This window comes from Sus scrofa, chromosome X, assembly GCF_054392235.1.
Source record: "Sus scrofa isolate SSC_HxYL_T2T_F1_AM1 chromosome X, Sscrofa_HxYL_maternal_Yorkshire_Landrace_v2.0, whole genome shotgun sequence".
In the NCBI taxonomy this organism is placed as follows: Eukaryota; Metazoa; Chordata; class Mammalia; order Artiodactyla; family Suidae; genus Sus; species Sus scrofa.
In genome coordinates, this window is record NC_139401.1 from 118,486,927 (window position 1) to 118,511,729 (window position 24,803).

Genomic DNA, 24,803 nt, shown 5'->3' on the forward strand with positions numbered 1-24,803 from the left:
GAACCTGCATCCTCATGGATGCTAGTCAGATTCGTTTCCGCTGCGCCATGATGGCAACTCCTGTCCCACAGTTTTAAGCTGTTATAAAAGGCAATCAACTTAAGGAAAGATGTGTATAATTAACATTCTGCCACTGACTGTGTTCCTTCTTGGTCCAAAATTGGTTCCAATATTTTATTTTATACATTACAATATTTATTGAGTACCTACTGGGGACATTTCCCTATATAAGTGGTACTTTTCTTTTTTTAATTTAATTTTATTTTTATTAAAGTACGGTTGATTTAGTGTTGTGTCAATTAAAGTTCTATCTGGACTTTTTTTTAAAACCAGTTAAGACTTGAAGGCAATGTGGTGAATGAAAATTAATTGCAGGTGATAGCTGAAAATCCGTATAGGAAAAAAACCAGGGAAATTACTAGGTGATTATTCAATTTACAAAGGCATTCATTATAATCTTTCATACTGTGAGCTCCCTTAATGGATTAGAAATGATTCAATTAGAAAAGTTATATTTGCACACCACGCCGAGAAACTCAGGCATTGGCCTCAAACAAGAAACAAGACGTCCTTGTAAAGTCAACTACAGGTAAGTATTCTCAAATGGACCGATGGGGGAAAAAAAATAAAGGAAGTCTAACCTTTGCCATTGCCTGCTTTCGAATACAGATGTAAATTGAGAATAATCAGCCTCAATTGCTAAAAGGGAAGTGAATGTCATTTTACTCCTAGCAAGAAAGAAAGGAAACTTCTTGTCATTTGACACATTCCTTGCTGTTAAGAAGGCAAGCTGCCTGCTGCAAATACCAAATCCTTCCTCTGAACAGCTGAGGAATCATTTAGCATCACATCCATTTTCTCATCCTTTTTTTTTTCCTAGAAAAAGTTTATCTCCTTCAAAATTGGTTACAATTTGTGACTCAAGTGAAATGGGTTAGGAAATGCAAGCTGATACAGGTACCAAGATACCCAGCTATCTGGGAAATGGGCCCTTGACTCACAAATTTGGAGAGGATTGGGAGAGACAGAGAGAGATGGACTTGTGACAAGTCACTTCTAGAATGAGCCCTCAGAAAAGAAGTCCCCCTGCATGAAAGAGATGAAGAAAAACTGGCCATGAACCACGTTGGGGAATATTTCAGGTAGACTAACTCCCAACATCCCGTGACCTTGGCCAAGTCACTCTAGTTCCCAGGACCTGTTCCATCTGTCGATCAAAAGGGCTGGACTAGATTCCCTCTTCTCTTTCTTCTGTGTGTAAAAGTCTAGAAAGCAGAGTAAGGTTTGGGGGAGTGTTATTCTGACAAGGTATTTCTGATGAGGTACGTTTACATTGTAATTTTGGAGGGCACGTTTAGAACTATAAAAATACTTTTGAAATGTTTTATACTTTCAGATTATACCTTTTAAATTTGTTACAAGTATAAAAATATTTACTTATATAAGATTAATACTCTATCATTACTCAAAATTGTAATAAATGATCGACAATTTGTAATTATTAATTGTAATAAAGTGTAATTTATACATATGCATTCTAAATACCTTATAAAAATTATTTTTTATATTTTTGAGTTTTCTACTTTCAAAAAGATTTTACATGTCATCATCATTTTCTACCTATGAGATACACACACACACACACACACACACACACACACCCATTTTCAATACCCATGGAGCTTAGCTGGCACTGTACCCAGCCGTGCTGTCAAGCTGTCCTCTGATTGGAACACAGATGCAGTGAAGGCAAACACTTACTGTTGTAGCAGTTAATGACATAACCCCCAAGGGGGCACCCAGGCTGGCTACCACTTTCAGAACACCACCCCTCCTTCTCCCTGAAGTCCCTATCCTTTGGAAAATTAACACTTTGGGGACCAGCCAGGCTCTCCTGCTCACCAACACATCATCATCTCCCAGAGAGTGATGGAGAGCCAAGCCTTCTAAAGAAGACTAGAAGCCCATTCCCTGATACATGGAGAAGAATGATCAAGTAACATCATGCAGCAGACACACAGGTAAGTACTAACCTTGTAAGCTCTTCTCGAAGATGTCCAGGGTCCACTGGGAAAAATTTCACCATAAATTTGAAAACAACCTCCTTAGGATCTTAAAACACAACATCTCCATAAGTTTTATTCAAATGTCCATCACAACAGTTACAGGTCTTTACACACACACACACACACACACACACACCCATGATACTCCCCTTTCCTCTTCCTTCTTTTCCCCATTACTGTCTCTCACAGGCTTTGATTTAAATTTCAATGTTTCACATTTGTAAGATGCTGCTGTTTCTGGATGGTGCTTCTACATGGATAGCAATTGCGAAAGTTCTCCTGCCCCTCTTCCTACCTTTTCTCTCTTTTGAGTTTCTTTTTGTAAAGATGTGCCCCATTTGGGGCCTGCTGTGTCCTCTCTTAACAAGTATTCCATTTAGAAAAAGATACCACTTCCTGCTTGGGATTCTGCATTCCTGGCTGAGAGAAGGGCCTAACTTCGGAGGCAGGTAAATATCGGCTGGCTCAAGGATCTCATAAAGGGAAGTAGTAGTGTGGCCGGAAGCCTCCAGGTATCTTAAAATCTACATTAAGAAAACAAATCTTGCCTTCACTCCTACTTGCATTTGAAAATAAGAAGCTTTTTGCATCAAAAGCAAACACATAATGCAGCATTAACACCATTCATTCAGTAATTATTTCTTGAGTGCATATTATAGGCTAAGCATTGTACTAGCAGGTCTTGGGAATAAAAATACAATTAAGCGCTGATAGGCTGATAGTAGAGGCAGACATGTAGACCATTACACATTCACAAAGTGTTATAAACCCCTAGGACTGGAGAAGCACAAGAGGGGGAAAAAAGAGTGGAAGACTCCCATAAAGGAGTTGACACCTGAGTCGGGCTGCCAAATTTAGCCGACAGAAATACAGGACTCCCAGTAAAATTTGAATTTCAGATAAACAGCAATTGCATGGGACATACTTATACAAAAAAGTTAGTTTCTGCCTATCTGAGAGTCTACTATCATTGGGTATCTTCTACTTTATCTGAGAAGCCTACACCTGAGATTAGTTTTGTTAAAGTCAGGAGAGGTAGGAGTATGAAGTGGTCCACGGCAGAGGTCAAGGCTAGAAAGGCAATCAGCGTCCAGGGCTTTGTGGATCATCCTAAAGAGGCTGGACTTTATGTGAAGGGCAATAGGGAGCCATGGACGCACTTGGAGCAAGAGAGTGATGTGGTCAGGCTTGTATTTGCAAGCGTTCCCTTTGGGCGTAGCGTGCCTGATGGATTGAGGGGAATCCGTTGGGAAGCGGTTGGCATAATGTGACAGATGATCGTTTCTCATTGGGAACAGGCTGAACTGTGGGAAGCACCAACACAAAGAGCAGGCAGGGGACTCAACACCAGAACAGCCTTTCTCAAAGTGTGGACTAAAACCCATCTGCACCAGAAACACCTATGGATTGCATTAAAAATGCAGGTTGCTGGCCCCCAGCGGGGAGATGAGGAGACCAGACCTAGGAATCTGCATTTTTTTAATGTTAAAGACTTTCTATTTATGGACCATGACACTGGAGATCTGCAGGGAAAGACTTCCATAAATGATGCTGGAGAAAGTCAATGTCAACACGGGAAAATCTATATTGTACCTCTACAGCGTATCATGTACAAACGTATACAAACATCAATTCCCAGGTAGTTTAAAGACCAAAAGTTACAGGAAAAACTATAATATATCTTTATGACCAGAAGCCCTCTCCCTCCACAAGTGATCCTAATTCACACTGAAATCTGAGAACCAGCACCCTAGATTCTGAAATTTGGGATGCAGGGGGATATTTTATACAGAGTAGGCAGTCAAATATGAACTGAAATGAATGGACAATGTCTGTGACAGGATTAAACGAAAACGCCTTCTGAAACAAGGTGAATGGCATTGCTGATTGACATGAAGGTTGCGCAAAGATTTGCAGGGCTCGGGTCAGAGTTGTATTCCTAGAGCCAATGCACAGAGCGCCGTCATTACCAGGGTTCTTGAAATGTACTCAAAGATTCAGCAGCCTGATTTTCTTTATCTCAGGCAAAGTAAAAAGATGTTTTTAACTGCTAACTTCACTGGATGGGTGAAGGATTGAAATAATACATCAAAGCCCTTTTCTCCCCTTATATTAAGTTGAGGAATGGTGTGGTATTGCTGCAGTATTCTCAAGCTGTAACAGAGAATTATATTCCTTAAGTAATTTTCCATACTTACTTTTTACTTGCTTTGTAATGGGCTTCAGAAGTTCCAACCAGACCTGTAATAACATTAATGAAAGAATTGGTAGAACATGGCATTGGGCGCAGCTTTTTTCTTTTTTTTTTTGGTAACCGATTACATTTAACATGAAACAAATACCAAGGCTCTTTAGACTTCTAAAGATAGTTAGAAACAGCAACCCCAAGGAGATGCTGTACCTTGGACACCCTCGATCTGCCCCCTTGTATCTTCCCAGTGACAGTACACACTGTTGATCTATCATCCCTTTGCTGTTGACATTTGAATCACCGCTCCCCTGCCTCAGTAGGATGACAGAGATGTCACATATGAGGCTCATTAGTTGCTACAAAGAGTAATGAAGGCATTTGGCTCCACATTTGAATCCTACAGCCCCCAAATGCCAGCTTAATAGTCACAAGGAGCCTTTCTGGGAAGGGGCCAAGATAACAGATGTGCCAAGACAGGACATAGCAGGAAGACCACCAAGAATATTAGACCATGAGAGAGGGACAAGGAGAGTCCCCTGAATACTCATTGGTGAGGTTAGGGGTCTTAATTTTGGAGGTTGAGGTCCAGCCTCTGGAAAGTCAAGAAATAAAGCACAGAGGGACCAAAGAGAAGCACGGGGTGGAAGAGTTTGTGTCTGGTAAACAGAGGTTTCTTTCAATAGACAAGGAGGTGAAAGAGTTATCAGGTCCAGTCATTTTGTAAGAGTTTAAATGGCTTTTCATTTTTCTTTTTTCTTTTTTGGCCACCCTGTGGCATATGGCGTTCCTGGACCAGGGATCAGATCCGAGCTGCCGTTGCAACCTAAGCGGCAGCTGCGGCAATGTCGGATCCTTAACCCACTGTGCCAGGCCAGGGATCGAACCTGTGTCCCAGTGCTCCCAAGACGCTGCTGATCCCATTGTGCCAGAACTCTGGCTTTTCATTTTTCAATTAGGGGTTTGAGCCCTCTGTACCTAGCTGCATTTAGAAGCAATTCCAGACACAAAGAACCCTCGAGTGAAACCAACTTACAGTATTTCCAGAATGGCTACAGAATTCTAATCCAAAATATTCCTTTTCAGCAAGATTTAGATGGCTGCAACTCAGGTTAAACAGCGCCTTCCCGGATGACTTTTGCTAAACAACAAAAAAAAGAGATATTAGCACATTTTGTGTTCCTACGCTGATATTGTTACTGTGGTGTGGGATAAAGGGTAGAAGCAACATGTCTTCAAGCAGTTTCCTTTAAGCACTGTTCTCAGGCCCTGTATCCTCCCAAATGATGCCGAGTTCCACCCATAAATACACGTACCCATCTGTAGATTGTTTCCACAGTACCTCTTTAAAAACCTCCGATTAATTTCAAACCCTCTCGGAAAAAGAGAGCCTTGCACTTAACTATGTAGGGCTGGATCTGCAAATCTACCCTTTCAATGGAATTCTTTAATCAATTCATCCCACAGGCAATTTGAATGATTTCCCCCAAATTGACAGATAGTTTAATCAAGATGCAGATCTGACCGGCTTAAAATCCTTCAGGGGCGCCCCCCCTCCGCCCCCCCGCAGGATAAAGTCTATACTTCTTAGCAGCAGCGAGGCTGCACTCTCTCCCCTCGGGGGCCCTGCCTGGCCCCCCCAGCCTAGCGTCATCTCCTGCCCCTCCCCTTTCCTGCCACGTTCCTTTGGAAGGATCGCCGCCCGCTCACGGTTCCCCACTCATGTCAAGGAGTTTCGGGCCTCCATGCCTCTGCTCCTGTCATTCCTTCTACACAGCACGCCCTTCCCACCTTCCTTCGCTTCGGCTTACTCCCACTCAGCTCAGATGCGGGGAGCAGTTCCTCTGATCCCTACAGCAGCAGGTTGAGCCAAGGGCATCCTCCATTCTCCCAAACACTCCTGGTTCCCTCAAACATGGCACTGCTCACACGGGCTGCCTTTCTTCCCCATTAGGCTGAATTCCGTCCTAGGAGTGGCTTTGCTTGAATTTCCTTAATTCCCACCAGGTGTAACTCAGAGCCCGGCAGGTATGAGGAGCTCTTGCGTGCTCGCGGATCCAACATGAAATGGACCAACCTCACTCCTCTGAGCTCCAGAGTAGATTTCATTTTGCTGCTTTTCCCACCAAATCTGTATTGTCACACACTCCTTTCACCTAAGGCCACACAGATTTTTTTTTTTCTTCTTAAAGCCCACCCATGCGGGGAGCACAAACCAGTCCCCTTCTTCTGTCTCTCTGGAGAACAGGAGCTTGGAGGGGCTCTCTGTGAAAATCTCTCTGAGCCAGAGTGGGGCTGGAGCTGATCTTCAGCCACCATTGCTGAAGCCGAGGGGTGCAGTTGCACCGAGGGCTGTGATGGGAAAATTGGGCCCTGGCTGATAGGCACAAAGACACGCTGCTGAAAACCCCTAGTTAAAACCGAGTCACGCGGTGCCTCTCGTGCTGCAAAGGAAGCCGCGCGCAGGGAAACGTAGTTGGAAATCACCGACCCGTAGAATTAATGCCAACCTTGAGAGGTCAGCCAGTCCAGCCACCCTCCTCCCACCTCCTACCCTCTCCCTCAAGGCAGGACCAGCGAACAGAACTCACATCTGGGATTTAATAGCTTCCAGGAAGGGGGCCTCCCTCCCCCCCTTCCCCCAACGACCAAAAATACTCCCCTGTCCCTTGGACTCCTCTCGCTGCCGTGGTGACATTGTCCAAAGCTCCACCAGCTTCACGTGGGTTAACCAGGGTCCTATTTTTAAATGCAAATAGGCCCCCGAAGGGTGAAACCTACTGCATCCTTAGCACCTGGAGAGAGAGCTCCGAGGGAAAGGGGGTTTGGTTTCTATGTGGGGGGTCACATTGGAGCCCTGGTCCAGGAAAAGGGGGTCAGGCCACGGGGGGGGGGCGGGTTTGGGGGGCTTGAAGGACATTGGGGGGCAATGGGGGAGGGGTGCCTGGGAGGGAGGAGGGAGGGGGAGTTTTTGCCTATGTGGCAACCTTGCCTGGGGCAAGTGCTGACACAGACCATTCCAGACAGATGAAATCGCTCCTATTTTTAAAGTCCTCCAGACAAGGAGCTGCCACGGGATTTTTATTATGAAAAAAAAAAAAAAGAATTTCTAAAGAGAGAGAGATGACAGCAATACTTTTTCCAATGCTAAAGAAACATTGCAGTCCTGAGGATGAAATTCCGTCATAGACTCCAGTTTCTTTGCAAACAAATCGAGAAACTCAAGATCTCCCTTCCCCCCCCCCCCGCCTCATTTTTTATTCTTTTTCTTTTTCCATTGGGGCGCTTAAGCCTCGCCATCCACGCTGCCACGTTCCATATGTTTGTATATTTAAATGTTTCTGCAGTGTCGCAGAGAATATATAGCCATTCCTGTGAGGTTTCCAATCAAGGCTTCCTTTTTGCTCCCTCCTGTGGGAGCCCTACCATGTTTGTAAGAATAATCCCCTGATTCTTCCACCCCTGTACATCTCAGCAACCGTCTCTAAAAGCCTTTGGCATTTGTGCATTTGGAGGTCAGGAGCTCACGTGGCTTAAGCTCTCCACCCGCCTCTCTCGGAGAAGCATTTCCCTTCAATCCGCCGCCGCCGTGGTGTGGTGTAGGTTGAAATTGGCCAGCCTTGTGGAATGTGTTGCACAATAGGTGAGGGCTTGGTTCTGTCTTAACATGCAGCCTTTCATTTTTTCTTTCAACCGTTATGATCTGATTCCTCAATTTTGGTGCTACGATTATTTTTTTTTCTCATAATATCTCTGTGTACAACTTTCTTATTTTCTCTTTTCTGGACTCCTGATTCTCTTTTCCATGGCTTGTTCTTATTTAAGCTGACACCTTTCAACATCCTAATCAAGCTCCTTAGTGGACTCAAAGTCCTGATCACCAGTCCTCCCACTCAAGAAGAATTGGCATTCCAGTCCCGAACCCAGTCTTATATTCATTGCCCTTGGATTACAGTAGAGCAGTGTTTGCCTTTTAAAAATCACACACACATAATTTAAAACTTTTCGCAACTTGTATTTATAATCTCCAGCTCACAAACTCAGTCTTAACCATGGGACACTGATTTCTTGGGGCTCCAAACTTATCTTCTCATGGAAACAATGACTATTCAAGCTGGCTACCTCCAAAAAACAGTCTAGTCGACCAAGGCTTCCCTGCACATAGGGCTGTCATATAACAATTTGTTAAAACAAGCATGGCTTGTAATCCTACTCTACCCACTTTCTAACTGAATGAATTGGGGAAATCTTTTGGCTCACAGATTAGCCCTCCTTTTCCAGGTACCTAAACAGAGAAACCATGGGCCTGAGTAGCTGGCATTATATACAGCGACGGACAAAGAGTGGATACTCAATAAATGTTTACTGAATAAATAGATGAATGGATTCAAACATTTAACATGATTCATGTGCATTAGTAAGACAGTCCTCTCAAGAAGAAGAACAAGTTAGTCACTATGTGACCCAGGGCAAATTACTGAACCTTTCTGAGCCTTGGTTTACTCATCTGTAAAATGGAAATAGTATTATCTTATAGAGTTGTACAGATTAATCAAGATAATTCACATCAAGGCCGTAGCACAGTGCCTGGCACATCACAAAGCTAAAGTAACACACATAAATATAGATATAGGAGTTCCCGTTGTGGCGTAGTGGTTAACGGATCCGACTAGGAACCATGAGGTTGCCGGTTCAGTCCCTGGCCTTGCTCAGTGAGTTAAAGATCTGGCGTTGTCGTGAGCTGTGGTGTAGGTTGCAGACACAGCTTGGATCCCGCGTTGCTGTGGCTCTGGCGTAGGCTGGTGGCTACAGCTCCGATTGGACCCCTAGCCTTGAAACCTCCATATGCCACGGAAGCGGCCCTAGAAAAAGGCTAAAAGACAAAAAAAAAATCTATATCTATATATATATAGATTTAGATATGTACATAGAAGTTTCTGGAAGAATACATACCAAACTGCTAATAACATTATTCCTGGAGAAAGGTTTAGATTAAAGGAAAGTACCTTTTAGTCTATACATATCTGGATTTTTTGTTTGTTTTGCTCTTCAGGGCTGCACCTGCAGCATATGGAAGTTCCCGAGCTAGGGGTCGAATCAGAGCTGTAGCTGCTGGCCTATGCCACAGCAACACCGGATCCTTAGCCCACTGAACAAGGTCAGGGATCAAACCTGCATCCTCACGGACACTATGTTGGGTTCTTAACCCACTGAGCGACAACGGAACTCCACAATCCCCCTTTAAAACATTGAAAGATGCCTGTGTCATGACGAAAGCCCATGGCTAGTGGGCTATTCTACCATGGCTTTGTACTTCTACACGCATTGACTGAGTCTCATGCTTAATAATTATTGTCTTGGACATATTTTTGACAATTCTACTTATTATTGTTATTCTACAATGTAATTGTATATATATCACAAGAATTATGATCACTATACACAAGAGTGGTTTGTATGAAAACTACGTTGATCACTTTGCAAACTCTGTAAGGGGGCCATGCCCCCAAATATGCTGTCAGACTAGTTTTGGGTATGACAGCAGTAAAACATTGAGGGAGAAAATTCTGGAAGGATTCTGTACTCAAATTTTTCCACATGAAATGAACAAAAACTGAAAATAATAGATGATGCATTATGGGTGTGAGCTAGAGAGGAAAATTGGAAACGTCAATCAGTAGTTCTTACTCAAAAAGCACATGACCCTGCATCAAAAGATTGGAGTATGACTATAAATGTACTTGTTTTCTGTCAAAATTAAAAAGTTTAAAGTGTTGGTGTCTAAATGTATATATTTATTACGATTTTCTGCTTTGGCAAATTTTCTCAATTAACTGACCAACAACCACCTTTGACCACATTAGATAATGGAGATTCTAATATATCCACATATTATGTACTTCAAAAAAAAATATAGGCAGAGTTCCCATCATGGCTCAATGGGTTATGAAACCGACTAGTATCCATGAAGACACAGGTTCGAGTCCTGGCCTCACTCAGTGGGTTAAGGATCCAGTGTTGCCTTGTGAGCTGTGGTGTAGGTCATGGACGTGGCTTGGATGTGGCATTGCTGTGGCTGTGGCGGGCTGCTGTGGCTCTGATTTGACTCCTAGCCTGGGAACTTCCATATTCGGTTGGTGCAGCTCTAAAAATATATATATATGATTAAAGTTTCAGAAAAGGATGAACCGGAACAAATATAGCATATTAGTAACAATAGTGTAATAGGCAATTTTACTTTTTCCTTATACTTGTTATATTTTCCAGAGAAATACAATACACATTATAAAATTTGAAAGCATAATGCCACACGAAGTGTCTCGTGTTTCTAGTGCTGATTCCCACATTCAAGATATTTCTCATGCGCCCCTCAGGAGATTGTTCTTATTTATTTATTTATTGTCTCTTTGCTATTTCTTTGGGCCGCTCCCGCGGCATATGGAGGTTCCCAGACTAGGGGTCTAATCGGAGCTGTAGCGCCGGCCTACACCACAGCCACAGCAACTCGGGATCCAAGCTGTGTCTGCAACCTACACCACAGCTCACAGCAACGCCAGATCCTTAACCCACTGAGCAAGGCCAGGGACTGAACCGGCAACCTCATGGTTCCTAGTCAGATTTGTTAACCCCTGCGCCACGACGGGAACTCCTGGAAATTGTTCTTAAAGTCATAGACAGTAAGCACTCATTCTCCTGACTTTATGGTTATGCCTCGTTTTTCAATCCCAAAAATATGACAATATTTGCTCCGGCAGCCATAACAAAATACCATAGACTGGGTGGATCAAACAACAGGAAATTAGCTCTCACAGTTCTAGAGGCTGGCAGTCTGAGATCAGGGTGCCAGGTTGATTAGGTTCTTGTGAGACCTCTCTGCCTTGAAAATGGCCCCCTTCTCTGTGTCCTCACGTGACACAGAGAGAGACCTGTCTCTCGCTCTTCTTATAAAGCCACCAATCCTATCAGATTAGGGCCCCACCCTTAGGACTGCTTTTAACCTTAATGACATCTTAAGAGCCCTCTCTTTAAATACAGTCACATTGGTCACACAGGGTGGGGGGGGGGTAGAGAGTCAACGTATGACTTTGGGGAAGGGGTACATAACCTAGTCCTTAGAAAGGACCCAACTTAATAGCCCACTTTGGTTATTGTATTTGCTTTTTAGGATTTTTCATGCTTTCCAAATATGAAATCCACTTTCAAATAATGAAGGCTTATGAGTCACTTCGGAAAGAATGCACCAGTTATAGAAGGCTGAAAAGGAGTTCCAGAAATGTGCTGAGTACCTGCAATACATATGAGAGGCAGCACATCATGGTGGCTAAGAAGGTGAGCGCTGAAGCTAAACACACCTGGGTCTAGTTTTGACTCCGCTACCTGGTGGAGGGATGATTTGGGGCAGGCTATTTAATCTCTCTCAGCCTTGACTTCCTCAATTGCCAAATAGGACTGTCAGAAGCCAAACACAAAAGGCCACGTATTATAAGATGCTATTTATATGAAATGTCCAGAACAGACAAATCTATAGAGACAGGAACAGATTTGTGTTTGCCAGGGACTGGGGGAAGAAGGGAATCGGGAGTGACTACTAACTAGTATGGGGTTTCTTTAGGGGAGGATGAAAATATTCTAGAACTAGATGGTTATGATGGTTGTACAATGCAGTGAATAGTCTAAAATCTACTGAATTGTACACTTTAAAACGGTGACTCTTCTGGCATGTGAATTACATCTCCATTTAAAAGAAAGGAACGTAGTGAGCATCTGAAACTAGTCATGTCAAGTACGCAGTATCTGGTCTAAAGAAAGAGCTCAAGAAATGTTGACTGTTTATAGGGTGACTATACAATTTATTTTTTATTTTTTTAAGATTTGTATTTTTTCTATTCTAGTTGATTTGATAATTTATGATCCAAATCGGGACACTTTTGAAGGTCGCCTAGCTGTTTGCACTTGGACCACTCGAAGGGTCTGTTTTTGACAAGGGCGTCATTTGTTTGAATATCCAAGATCTGGAATATTAAGAATCAGAAACAGGACTATTAGTTTCCCCTCATAGAAAGCAGTGTCGATCTTTCCTCCAGCAGCAAGTGAATGAACTGCCTCTCAATTATGTTAATCCTGACTCCACATTTTTATAGGTAAGGCTTAACAGTAACAACCACATAAAAAGCCAGGGACAGAGAACTGCTTGGCCAGTCTTAACCTTCTCCCTAATAAACTCTTTAAAAGCTGATCCCTTGCCTCTCCTTCAGCATGTTTTTTTTCTTCCATTCTCTATTCTCTTTTTTTCAATTCTTGTAGGTTTCTTGTTGTAATTTTCCCCTGCCCAAACTCTGGACTTACTTTTGATGCATTTACCCTTTTCTTTCTGTATATGCCTTTACTTAAAAATTTTTTAAAATTGAAATACAGTTGATTTATGTTGCATATATATATATTCTTTTTTTCATTTTTGTTATGTTGTGGATATATATACATTCTTTTTTTTTTTTCATTTTTGGCCACCCCACAGCATATAGAGCTCCTGGACCAGCAGGAGCATATATATATATATATATATATATATATATATATATATATATTCTTTTTTAATATTCTCTTCCATTATAGGTTATTAAAAGATATTGACTATAGGTCCCTGTGCTATATGGTAGGTCTTTGTTGGTTACCTATTCTATATATAGTAGTGTAGATAGATAGATATAGATATTTATTTTTTTTAGGGCCACACCTGTGGCATATGGAAGTTCCCAGGCTAGGGGTCGAATCGGAGCTGCAGTGCCAGCCTATGCCTTGGCCACAGCAACACCAGATCCGAGTTGCATCTTCAACCTACACTGCAGCTCACGGCAATGCTATGTTCTTAACCTACTGATCAAGGCCAGGGATGGAACCCGAATCCTCATGGAGACTAGTCAGGTTCATAACCCACTGAGCCGCAATGGGAACTCTCTAGAACTGTGTATAGTTTAACCACCCTTTCTACCACCCCTTCAATTCAGCATACATTATTGAGCACCTGTTGTATGCCAGGTACTTTCCTGGACTCCAGGGATACTGAAGTGAACAAGACCCAAGCACTACCCCCAGGAATACAGAGGCTGACTGGCAAGACAGGTGCATCAACAAATAATCTCAGTGGTTGGGGCTAAGAGTGCTTGTACACAGAGGGTGGTATGAGGGCATATGCAAAGGGCACCTAAACCAGAAAGATGGGTGAGGCCACCCTGATGACTAATTTCCCATCTCCTTTTACTCTTCATATGCTGAATCCTGAATAGCATTTTTGGAACTCAGAACCGAGTGGAGCCCTCCAGTAAGAGTCGGAGCGCATCTGACCTGTGCTGAGTAGAATAGGAAGTCGGAGTTAGTTCAGCATTTTGGTGCCATCGGGGCAGTCCTAGGTAAAACCTGTTTTCAGTGACCCCAATTTAATCTCGGCGATACAGGGAAAGCTTATTCTGCCTCTTGGTCTACACTCTTTCACCTTCACCCAGCTCTCTGTTTATAAGCAGCAAGAGGCACACACCTCATTTACAGAGAGTTGGGACCCTTCTGAAGATGAGTCTTCCTCCTTTCCTATTGTCTGCGGGCTACATCCAGAAATCTCAGAACCCCTTAGGGAAATAAACTCTGAGTCTGCTCCTTTTAAAGGGCTGTTTCACTTTTCATTAAAAATGCAAATATCCTGCCATTGCAACAACAGAAATCGGACAGGTATCTTTTTCAGCTACCAGTCAAGATGCAGCTGGTTTGCTAAAAACGAAGTTGAACATGATTTCAAAATTTACACTCCATGTGAACCACCTGGGGAACTAGGAAACGGGGCTCCTTCAAGGCAGGGCAGAAGAAATGATTGGCCAAGCTCTAACCCTCCTAGGAGGTTGAACTCCTGGTAAAAAGAGAGCTGCTGAGAGTGGTGAGAGGCTAATTACCAGGTAGCTGCAGTTCACTCTAAAATGGAGTTCTCTCGGCAGGCAATCTAGTCTCTTCGCATCTGGTGGAGAGCAAGGTACAGTTAGACACATCAAACAAACGGGGAGTAAAGAGGAAGTCAAGCGAGACCCTTTCCTCAGAGCCCAGAGGACTCAGCAATAAACTGGAAGGAAGCACGGTTTTTTGTCCTTCTTTTTGCTTTTTTAGGGCTGCACTTGCAGCATATGGAGGTTCCCGGGCTAGGGGTCGAATTGGAGCTGTAGCCACTGGCCTACACCACAGCCATCAGCAATGCCAGATCCCGGCTGAGTCTGCAGCCTACACCACAGCTCACGGCAACACTGGATCCTTAACCCACTGAGCGAGGCCAGGGATCGAACCCACAACCTCACGGTTCCTAGTCGGATTCATTTCCTCTGCGCCACGCTGGGAACTCAGGGACCCTTTAAAATAGGTACATAGGATTTCCAGGTGGCGGTAAGCAGTGAGAAGAACCCTTGCAGTTGCTTGTGCACCTGTGAATTTCATACCAACTTACAACTGGTTTTTATTTTCTTTCTGAAAACATAAAGCAGTTCGAAGTCCTGCCTGTGTGCTGGATGGAAGGCTTACAGGTGCTTAAGATGAACTGCTCCGAAAGATTTTCAGCCCACGTGGCTGTCCTAGGGGGTCCTGGTGGATCAAACTGAGCAGCTGTCTGACCACTACCCTGTTGGCCTGCAGCCATTTGATCCTGACTGAACTCGGTTCAGAAGGGAACTCTGCCATCAGACTTCCTAGCAGACACCTTTCTCAAGCTCTAAAGGGATGATGTGTCGCTGCCTGAGGCCTTAGCTTGGCCTGGCAATGACCCGAATAGGTTGCATCTGATTCATACTCTTTGCTGGATGGTGTCTAAGAGACTCTCGTTGCTCAGAGTCACTCTTCGTACTAACAGGAAAACACACACACACACACACACACACCAAGAATACCACCCTAATAGCAATCTTGCCCCCACTCCTGGCACATTGAAATTACCATGCCTATGTTGGAAAGGCTGTTCAAAAGTGACAGTGTAATAATAGCATTCTCAAGACAGTGCTCCTAAGTCCTGTCGAAATTACTAGCTCCTCTGGGTAATTAAAACAATTATAATTGTTTGTTTCCACGTAGCGCTCCAGCACGAAACCCATGTGCTGTGTGTGATGCACAGCCAGATTCTGAGGGGGTAGTTGGAATTTTCACGTTCAGGGTGATAAAAACGTCTGTGCATATCTAGCCATGTGAGCCATTGGGGACACATCAGAGATGGTTCAATGTCATGGGCTTGCAGGGCTTCCTTGTTACAAGTGCGGAGACTGAGAACCAGAGCAGGGAAGAGACCTGCCCAAAGTCTTCCAGCAGGTTAATAGCAGATCTGGGATTGGAACCCCAGGTCTTCTGGCCTCCAGTCATGGGTTCCTTTCACTACACCAGGGTGTCCTTGAATATACGGGGAAAACGAGTATGTAGCTGTATGGAGGACAAGAAAGAGAGAAATGCCTAAAATATGTTCCTTGGATTCATTCTTTCATATTTATTGTTTTTTTTTTTAAATCATCATTTCTCACCATTTGACTGGACTGTTAACTCACTTTTCTCTCCTTCTGCTTCTTACTCCATCGTCTCTCCTTCCGCAGCCTCTTTTTCCTGGATGATTCTACATTCCTGTCTCTTCATTCTGGAATCAGTTTTACTCCATTTATTTATTTATTCATTGGTCTTTTTTTTTGTCTTTTTAGGGCTGCACCCTCGGCACATGGAGGTTCCCAGGCTAGGGATCGAATCAGTGCTGTAGCCGCTGGCCTACACCACAGCCACAGCCACGGGGAATCCGAGGTGCATCTGTAACCTACACCACAGCTCACGGCTACACCGGACCCTTAACCCACTGAGCAAGGTCAGGGATCGAACCTGAGTTCTCATGGATGCTAGTCGGTTTCGCTAACCGCTGAGCCACGACGAGAGCTCCAGTTTTACTCCATTTATAAAGAGTGTTCAGTGTGTAGCCCAGCAGGGCTGTGAGCAAGTTGGAGGCCATTCTGTTCCGACAGGTTGTGAATTTCACAGAAACTCTATAAAAAAGCCATTAAAGAATAATGCCTTTTAAAATGTCTACTTAATAAGAGGCCATGAAAACTAAGGTATCCGGGTTACTGTGGAGAATCTGTGTTGGCTGAACAGAAAATCTTTTTAAAAACACAAGCTTCGGAAACTATTCCAAACTAAATGAGATTCAGAGACACATGTGGAGTTTAGGGAACCACGAGAAAGTAGTATTGCAGTGTAGAAAATACACACCAAAATAGGAAAGTCTGGATGATGGCGTTTTACTTGAATTTTATTTTCTTCTCTTTGCTTACCAGAATATTCTAGTGAAGTTCAGTTCTATCATATAGGGAAGCTGGATTTGAAAATTGGAAAAAAGAGAATGAACCTCTAACAGACTTCTGAGTAGCAAATAAGCGGTCACGTGAGCTATCAGAGGCTACCATCTCTGCCCTGAAGTGTCCCATTCCTCCGCCCTTTCAACACCCCTCCGTTAGCCAGGTGTGCTTGTGGACACCTGGGGACCAAGTTAAGGGGCCAGCTTTGTCCTGCAGCAAGAAGCCTAGAAGGGGCTCCTGCCTCGTCTCAACTTGGCTTCTTGCCAAGCTCCACTCTTGCAGAAGTCACTTAGGACCCGTGGTTTCATTCCCCTTTCCCTATGCAGACAACTGCCTGACGTCTTGATGCTTGTTCACTGGGTCTCTTCACGTGGGTTCCTGCTGTTGGGTGCTGGCTTGGACCTATGATGGCCGGCGGCTAGGCTCCCCTCAGCCCTGGTCTCCCCCTGACCGATCTCCACCTCTGTCGTGTGCAATGTAGGTACTTCCTGAAGATTTGCTGAACCTGTGGTTTAGCAATATGACTTACCTCCTGGGCTTGCTGGCAGACCTCTACCCCTTTCCTCCTAGCCACTCCAGCACAGAGCCATGCAAGTCCTGAGAGCTAACTCATGTGTATGGCCCTTGGGGTGACCTGGGCTCTACAACCCAAAGCCTAGGAGTGGTATAGTCCTCTCAGCCTGGCTTAGTCGGGGGCTGATCGCAGGTGGGCAGAACTGTGCCAACCTCCCGCTACAGGCTACTTCTGATGGCAGAATCTATTGTTAGGGTGTGTAACGCAAAACAGTTGTCTGGGATTCTCTAGCTGTACGCAGGGACAAGCACAGCCTAGGCCAGAAGTATTTTAATTCGTATATTTTTTAAAAAAATACTGCCCATCTAAAATTCTAATGTTCAAGAAAGAAAGAGAAGGCATGGTTTAACTTGTAGAAGGTAGAATTGTGGGAACCTGAGAAGGGGGAGTGGGAAATGGGTCCCAAGAGATGCTAACCTTTGTGTCTTAAAATGAGTTGCACATTCCCAATGCAAGTTTTCCAATACCTTTCTCCTTTAATTGCAGAGGTGGAATTATTTGTGCAGAAGGATCTGGTTAAGCTGACTCACTGCTATTTATAAAGCAAGACCAAAGATATTCCTCCCTTCTGAATGTTGAATCTGACATTTGCTTGTCCCAGTTTAGGAGGCTCCAATCCACACTCCTTCAAACGCAGAAACGTGTGCTGTGGCTCTGGTTACAGCTGTGGTGCGGGTTCGATCCCTGGCCCAGGAGCTTCTGCGTGCCGTGGGCATGGCCAAAAGAAAATTCTAAGAAGTCAAGTTGGGAGGTGGGGGTGTGTGGCACCAACAGTTCACATATTAGAGTAACAAAATTTCTGTGGACCAGCCCTGCACCCAAGTAAAACCGTGTAGTCACAGTAGGCCCTCACTTTTGATATATATCTGCTATTATCATTATTCTTTAGGTTGGAAAGGATTTGAGTAGTAATTGTGAGCTACTGGGCCATAGGGTTGATATCTGGGGGGCAAGTGTCATTTTGAGAGGAGCCTCTATTTTGACCGCTTATGCAGCAACCATTTTTTAAGTGACGTTTCTTTCTTTCATTGCTTTGTTTTTGAGCTTTTTTTTTTCCTCATTCAGAAAGTTCAATATGCTCATTGAAACATCAAGGTAAAAAAGAAACAGAAAAGTAAGAAGAAATAAAGTGCTTGTAATCCCATCCATCAAGAGACAGACAGTATCTTAGGGTAAACCTCTCCAGATAATTCGCAATGCACAATCCCAATTTTGAGTGACCAATTGTTTAAAAACTTAGTATTATTATTATCATTTGTTACTGTATAGGAAATGAGCTTTTTAGCCACGCAAATGGTTTTCTCCTTTTTGCTATTACGAACAACGTTAAGATAGACATCTCAGCACACAAAGATGTACGTTCATCTTTGCACCCAACCTTAATCCTTTCCGTAGGAGGAGTTTTTCCAGAAATTGAATTCCTCAGCTTTTTGAGGTTGTATTGCCAGTTGTTTGTCTTATTTTTGTTTGAGACTTTAATGAAATACTAAGATGTTTGATTTTTGTGTAAAATTGGAATGAAGCACTGAAATACAAAGAAATATCATGGAAAAGATTCGCGACAGCGATTGGCCTTGCTTGGTAAAGCAGGGAGAGCATTTTCCTGTTGGGTATCAGAAGTCTGGAGGCAGCAGGCTGTGGGGGAAGGACTTGGGGGGCTCTGGGATCCACACAGCTACTTTTAATTCCTGGCTCAAGTACTTGCTTGCAGCTGGATGACCCTCGGTTCATCGTGAACCTTGCTGAACCTTAATTTCTTCAGATGAAACATTCCTTTTACGACTTGGCCCATGCTTATCTCTCTCATCTCATGGCTCAGTATTGCACCACGCTCCTAGCACTCTTTGCCTTTGGGTTTAAGATCCAGTCAGGCAGTTCCCACTGTGGCCCAGCAGTAGTGAACCCGACTAGGAACCATGAGGGTGCAGGTTCGATCCCTGGCCTCGCTCAGTGGGTTAAGGATCCGGTGTTGCCGTGAGCTGTGGTGTAGGTCACAGACGCGGCTGGGATCCCATGTGGCTGTGGCTGTGGCTGTGGCGTAGGCCTGCAGCTGTAGCTCCAATTTGACCCCTAACCAGGGAAGTTGTATATGCCACACGTGCAGCCCATAAAGAGAAAGAAAAGATCCAATCAGACTGACCTGGAGACTCCACAGGCCTTTCCCTGTGATGTTTACCTTTATCGGGACCAGTCTTCAACTCTGCTCCTATTCCTCCAACTCCCCCAGCGCATCTAAATAACTAGTACTGGTCATTAGGGCTCAGGTTAGACATCATCTCCTTAAAAAGAAAAAAAAAAACCCACCTGTCTGCCCAACCCCGCAACACGCATATTTCAGCTGGCTTAGGCTGTCTCCTCTCCTGTTGTGCCATTCAAAAACTGTCTTTGCCACTGTCATTTGTATACGCCACGCTGTAGTGTACAGACTCTTTTTACCTTCTGATTCTTCCACAGGACTGAGGTCTTGGAGGTCAGATGCTATTTCTTATTTTTCTCTGCATCCTCATTAGCCAACACAGTGCATGGAAGCAGCGAGGGCTCCTAAGGACTTGTTAATTGAGCGATGAGGGAATGAAGCAGTCGAGTCATCCTATTCAACACACTTATCAACCACTGATTGTATGCGATAACGGGAGGGGAACTACCTGGAACACAGGCCAGTATCTCACAGCGTTAAAGGCAGCTGACTGTAATTTCGTGACAGATCCCGTGGAATCATTTTCAATGTTCTGCGTGTGGAATTCCGGAGAACCTTTGTCTTTGTTTAAGTCTGTTGAAAGGTGAATGTCGTCATCATCGAAGGACTCTCCGAGGACAAAGGACCTCTTGTTTAAGACAGCGAAGCCCAGTGATTAGTGGCGGGGCGCCATGCCTAAGTGCTCCCAGGGCCCCGGGGTCAGCTCACCCAGACAGACCTCCCCTCTCTGGCCCCACACCTTGGACCCAGAAGAGTAGGGGCAAGTGGGTACAGAGAAAGAGAAGGCATAAAGAAAAGAAGGCTGGAATAGGATTCTGTGGGGGTAATAATTGCAGCTTTTGCATAGCAGCTGTGTTGAGAACAGAAAAGCCAGACATCAGAGAGTTGCACAGCCTCCAGCGCAGTGCCCCCACCCCTGTGCGCCTGTCACTTTCCATTCTTCCTGAGCTTTGTGGCCTTCGGCAGATCTTCGCTGCAGTGCCTGGCCCTGGCACCTCATTGGTCGATTCCTCCCTACCTCATGGGGTGCCAGTGATCTGCGGAAGGGTGGATCTCTTCGCAGTAGAACTGGTCCAACCAAAGACTTTCCTCCGCTCTGATAGGCTGCCACAGAACTGCTTAGTGGCACCTCGTGTCGCAAAGGCCAGCCCTGCTCTCTGCCACTGGGATGGAAGGCTTCAGGCCCTTTTAGGAAATTGCTGGGTCAGGCCAGCCACCTCCTGGGTGGTTCTGCCCTCCGGCCAAACCTTTTTGACTCTAAGACAATGGACTCAGCTCAGTCGGTTTGGAAGAATTTTGCAGTCTCTATTGAGCTGACAGGTTTGGAAGAATTTTGCAGTCTCTATTGAGTTGACAACTTCATTTTTTTTTTTTTAATGGCTGCACCTGCGGCATATGGACGTTCCCAGCCTAGGGGTCAAATTGGAGCTGCAGCTGCTGGCCCACGCCACAGCCACAGCCACACCAGCCCTGAGCTGCATCCTTGACCTATGCAGCAGCATGTGGCAACGCCGGATCCTTAACCCCCTGAGCGAGGCCAGGGATGGAACCCACATCCTCAGGGATACTAGTCAGGTTCTTAACCCACTGAGCTGTCTTAAAGCCCAAGCCAAGGCTAAGCTCTTATTAGTGGAATACATCCGTATGTGCGACGGGTCAACTAACCACGCAAATACAGAGTAAATGGCATTTCACAGAAAGAAATGCCTGTAGCATTCAGAGGAATCTTGCCCTTCAGCAGGTCTCACTCTGCGAGAAGCTCTGCAAAGCGCTCTAGCTACAGGTGGGGAGGCTCAGCTGGTCCTCCCCAGCGCCCAGGCAGCAGGGGGCGCCCTGAAGGGTGATGAAAGGTGACAGAGTGGCAAGGCCCCAGCTAACCCAAACTCTTCACAGAGATTCCCACGAATGCAGACTTGAACAAACACCCAACCGCCACCCACCCAGCTCCAAAGACAGTTCCCCACCCACCCCAGCTCGTGGAATGTTCTTGGCTTCGGGCTCCCTCCTCTCCTCAGCTGTGGGGATGGGAGGGAAAGGGGCAAGAGGGGGGGGCAGGGCGGGGGGGTGGGGGGGAGGCTTGAGTCCACGCCTCTCCTCTGAGCTCAAGCTTCAGGAGGGCAGCCTGGCAGCCAGGTGACCGCAGAGGATATGGGGACCCTAGATGGTTATGACAGGCAGCACCTAAACCGCATTTGGCCCCTGGCCAGACAAAGCACAAGCGCTTTCATTCTTTTTCCGTTCAATTTATTCTCTAAGTCAATAAACCTTAGGCTATGAGGGGCAAAGCAAACTCAGGAGTTCAAACAAAGGCATTCATCAGGCAGCTGGGCCCCCTGCAATGACAAATAAATCCCTGGCCAAGAAACAGCCAACACTGGCTTAGCCTGGGACATTGTGATGCCAGGATGATTGTTTCTGATGTGGTTTAGAAGCCCCTTTGCTTGGAGGACTTTGCACAGGCAAGGCAGTGGGAATGAGTTGATACAATTAGTCTGTTGGTCAGTCTGTCATCAAACAGTGATTGAGAACCCACTGTGGGCCAGGCTGCTTGGAAGCAGATGATACGTTATCATGTCCTGGAAAACCATGAAGCGTCACAACACACACAGGAATCCCAACTGAGTCACAAGCCCACCACCAAACCAATGAGCAGCCAGGGTGGGTTTTTTTGGTGAAGTATGAATTTATTCCATAAATGCAAGTTTTATAATGACTTACATTTCACAATACAAACAGACGGCATTAAGATGGCGGAATAGAAGGACTGGAGCTCAACTTCTCTCATAAAAACAACAAAATTACAACCAAATGCTGAGCAACCTTCAACCAAATGGACTGGAAACTCAAAAAGATTCCAGAAGATTCCAGAAGACAAAGAGGAGGCCACATCAAGAGCCTCCAGGAAAAAGACTTTAGACTGTTGATGCTGAAGATGATGCCAGACATTGGAAATAAACTGGAGGCAAAGGTGGATATTTACAGGAACCACTGAGCAAAGAAATACAAGATATAAAGCTTAAGCAAGAAGAGATGCAAAAGACAATAACCGAAATAAAAAACTCATTAGAAGAAACCAACAGCAGAATACAGGAGGCAGAAGAACAAATAAGCGAGGTGGAGGACAGATTAGTGGAAATCATGAACACGGAACAGACAAAAAAGATTGAAAACAAACTAAGAGAGTCTCAAGAGAACTCTGGGACAATGTTAAACACACCAACATCCTTATTATAGGGGTGCCAGAGGGAGAAGAGAAAGGGACAGAAAAAATATTCAAAGAGATAACAGCCAAAAACTTCCCTAACATGGGAAAGGAACCACTCACTCAAATCCAGGAAGCACAACAAGTACAATTTCACAATATAAATATAATGCTTTTAAATGCATGATTTCAAACTCTTAACTTTTTAAAAAATTCAAGTATAGTTGATTGACAATGTTGTGTTAGTTTCAAGTGCACAGCAAAGTGATTCAGTTATATATATTATATAAATATACGCATATATTCTTTTTCAGATTCTTTTCCATTATAGGTTATTACAAGATATTGAGTAGAGTTCTATTGTACTAGAGTTCCCTGTCGGTAGGTCCTTGTTGTTTATCTATTTTATATATAGTAGTGTGTATATGCTAATCCCATACTCCCAATTTATCCCTCCCCCCTTCTTTCCCCTTTGGTAACCATAAGTTTGTTTTTTATGTCTGTGAGTCTGCTTCTGTTCAGCCAGAATTTTTTCTTTTTTTTTTTTTGTCTTTTTAGGGCCACAACCACGGCATATGGAGGTTCCCAGGCTAGGGGTCTAATTGGAGCTGTAGCCGCCAGCCTACACCACAGCCACAGCAACGCGAGATCCAAGCTGTGTCTGTGACCTACACCACAGCTCACAGCAACACCAGATCCTTAACCCACTGAGCGAGGCCAGGGATCGAACCTGCAACCTCGTGGTTCCTAGTCGGATTCCTTTCCACTGTGCCATGATGGGAACTCCTGTTCAGCCAGAATTTTAAAATGAGACAGACTGTGGCTTGAACTCCAGCTCACTCATTAAATGAAATAGCAATGTGACTCTGGATAAGTCAAGCTCTCTGCACCTTGGTTTCCATGCCTGTAAGAAACAAATAAAAATAGGAGTCCCCATGTGTTTCAGTGGGTTAAGGACACTATGTCATCTCTGTGAGAATGCTGGTTCGATCCCTGGCCTCGCTCAGTGGGATAAAGATCTGGCATTGCTGCAAGCTGTGGCATAGGTCATAGATGCAGCTTGGGTCTGGTGTTGCTGTGGCTGTGGCATAGGTCTCAGCTGCAGCTCTGATTCAACCCCTGGCCCAGGAACTTCCATTTGCTGCAGATGTGGCTGTAAAAAGAAAAAAATATGTAAAAATAATATTCTAGGCCTCATCAGCTTGGGATATTGCTGCTTTGACATAATTATCACTATGTGCATTCATCATCTAAATTTGGACTCAAATTCCATAAGGCATCAGTATATCGAGTACTTTTATAGTACTTGCTGGCTCTGTTCTAAGTGTTTTACAAAATGAAAAGACAACCTGGTGAATGGGAGAAAATATTTCCTAGTGATATGATCAATAAGGGGTTAATATCCAAAATATATAAACAGCTCATACAACTCAAGATCGAACAACCCAATTAAAAAATTGGCAGAAGACCCGAATAGACATTTCCCCAAAGACATACACAGATGGCCAACAGGCACAAGAAAAAATGCTCAACATCGCTAATCAGCAGGGAAATGCAAATCAAAACCACAATGAGATATCACCTCACACCTCTCAGAATGGCTATCACCAAAAAAGACTGCAAATAGCAAATGTTGGAGAGGATGCGTAGAAAAGGAAACCCTTGAACACTGTTGGTGGGAGTGTAAATTGTTGCAGCTGCTATGGAAAACACTATGGAGATTTTGCAAAAAATTAAAAATAGAACTACCATATGGTCCAGCAATCCTACTCTTTGGGTAAATATCCGCAGAAAACAAAAATACTACTTTGAAAAGATATATGCCCTCCAATATTCATAGGAACGCACGCGTGTGTGCACACACACATATAGAGTGTATGTTTATATATACAATGCAATACTAGTCAGCCATAGCAAAAGAATGAAATCCTGCCAACAACATGAGTGGACCTGGAGAGTATTATGCTTAGTGAAATAAGTCAGAGAAAGACGATACTATATGATATCACTTAAATGTGGACTCTAAAAAATGAACTAGTGAATATAAGAAAAGAGATAGACTCTCAGATATAGAGTACAAACTAGTGGTTACCAGTGGTGAGAGGGAAGGGGTGAGAGGCAAGACAGGGGTGGGGGCTTAAGAGGTCCAAACTACTATGCACGAAATAAAAAGCTCCAAGGTTATGTTACATAGCATAAGGAATATAGCCAATATTTTATAACTCTAAA

General features: G+C 44.3%; 1 protein-coding gene across 16 annotated transcripts in view; it reads right to left on the reverse strand.

The window, feature by feature from the left end:
* FRMD7 (FERM domain containing 7) overlaps positions 1-24,803 on the reverse strand; it is a 54,154-nt gene that overhangs the window by 21,177 nt on the left and 8,174 nt on the right. For 2 of the 16 annotated variants that reach the window (XR_014834638.1, XM_085006633.1), the window contains exons 1-5: positions 6,046-6,206; positions 5,291-5,395; positions 4,265-4,307; positions 2,034-2,112; positions 1,170-1,265 (exon numbers count right to left, since the gene is read on the reverse strand). Coding sequence is in view for 11 of the 16 variants with exons in the window: in XM_085006633.1 (XP_084862759.1) it covers positions 1,170-1,207 (38 nt within the window). In the remaining 5 variants the exon portion in view is untranslated. Of the gene's footprint in view, positions 1-1,152; positions 1,266-2,033; positions 2,113-2,361; positions 2,591-4,264; positions 4,308-5,290; positions 5,402-5,570; positions 5,897-6,045; positions 6,207-6,331; positions 6,614-6,912; positions 6,971-24,803 lie in introns of those variants that run through there. The other 14 variants (XM_085006630.1, XM_085006634.1, XM_085006631.1 and 11 more) reach the window with 13 other exon arrangements.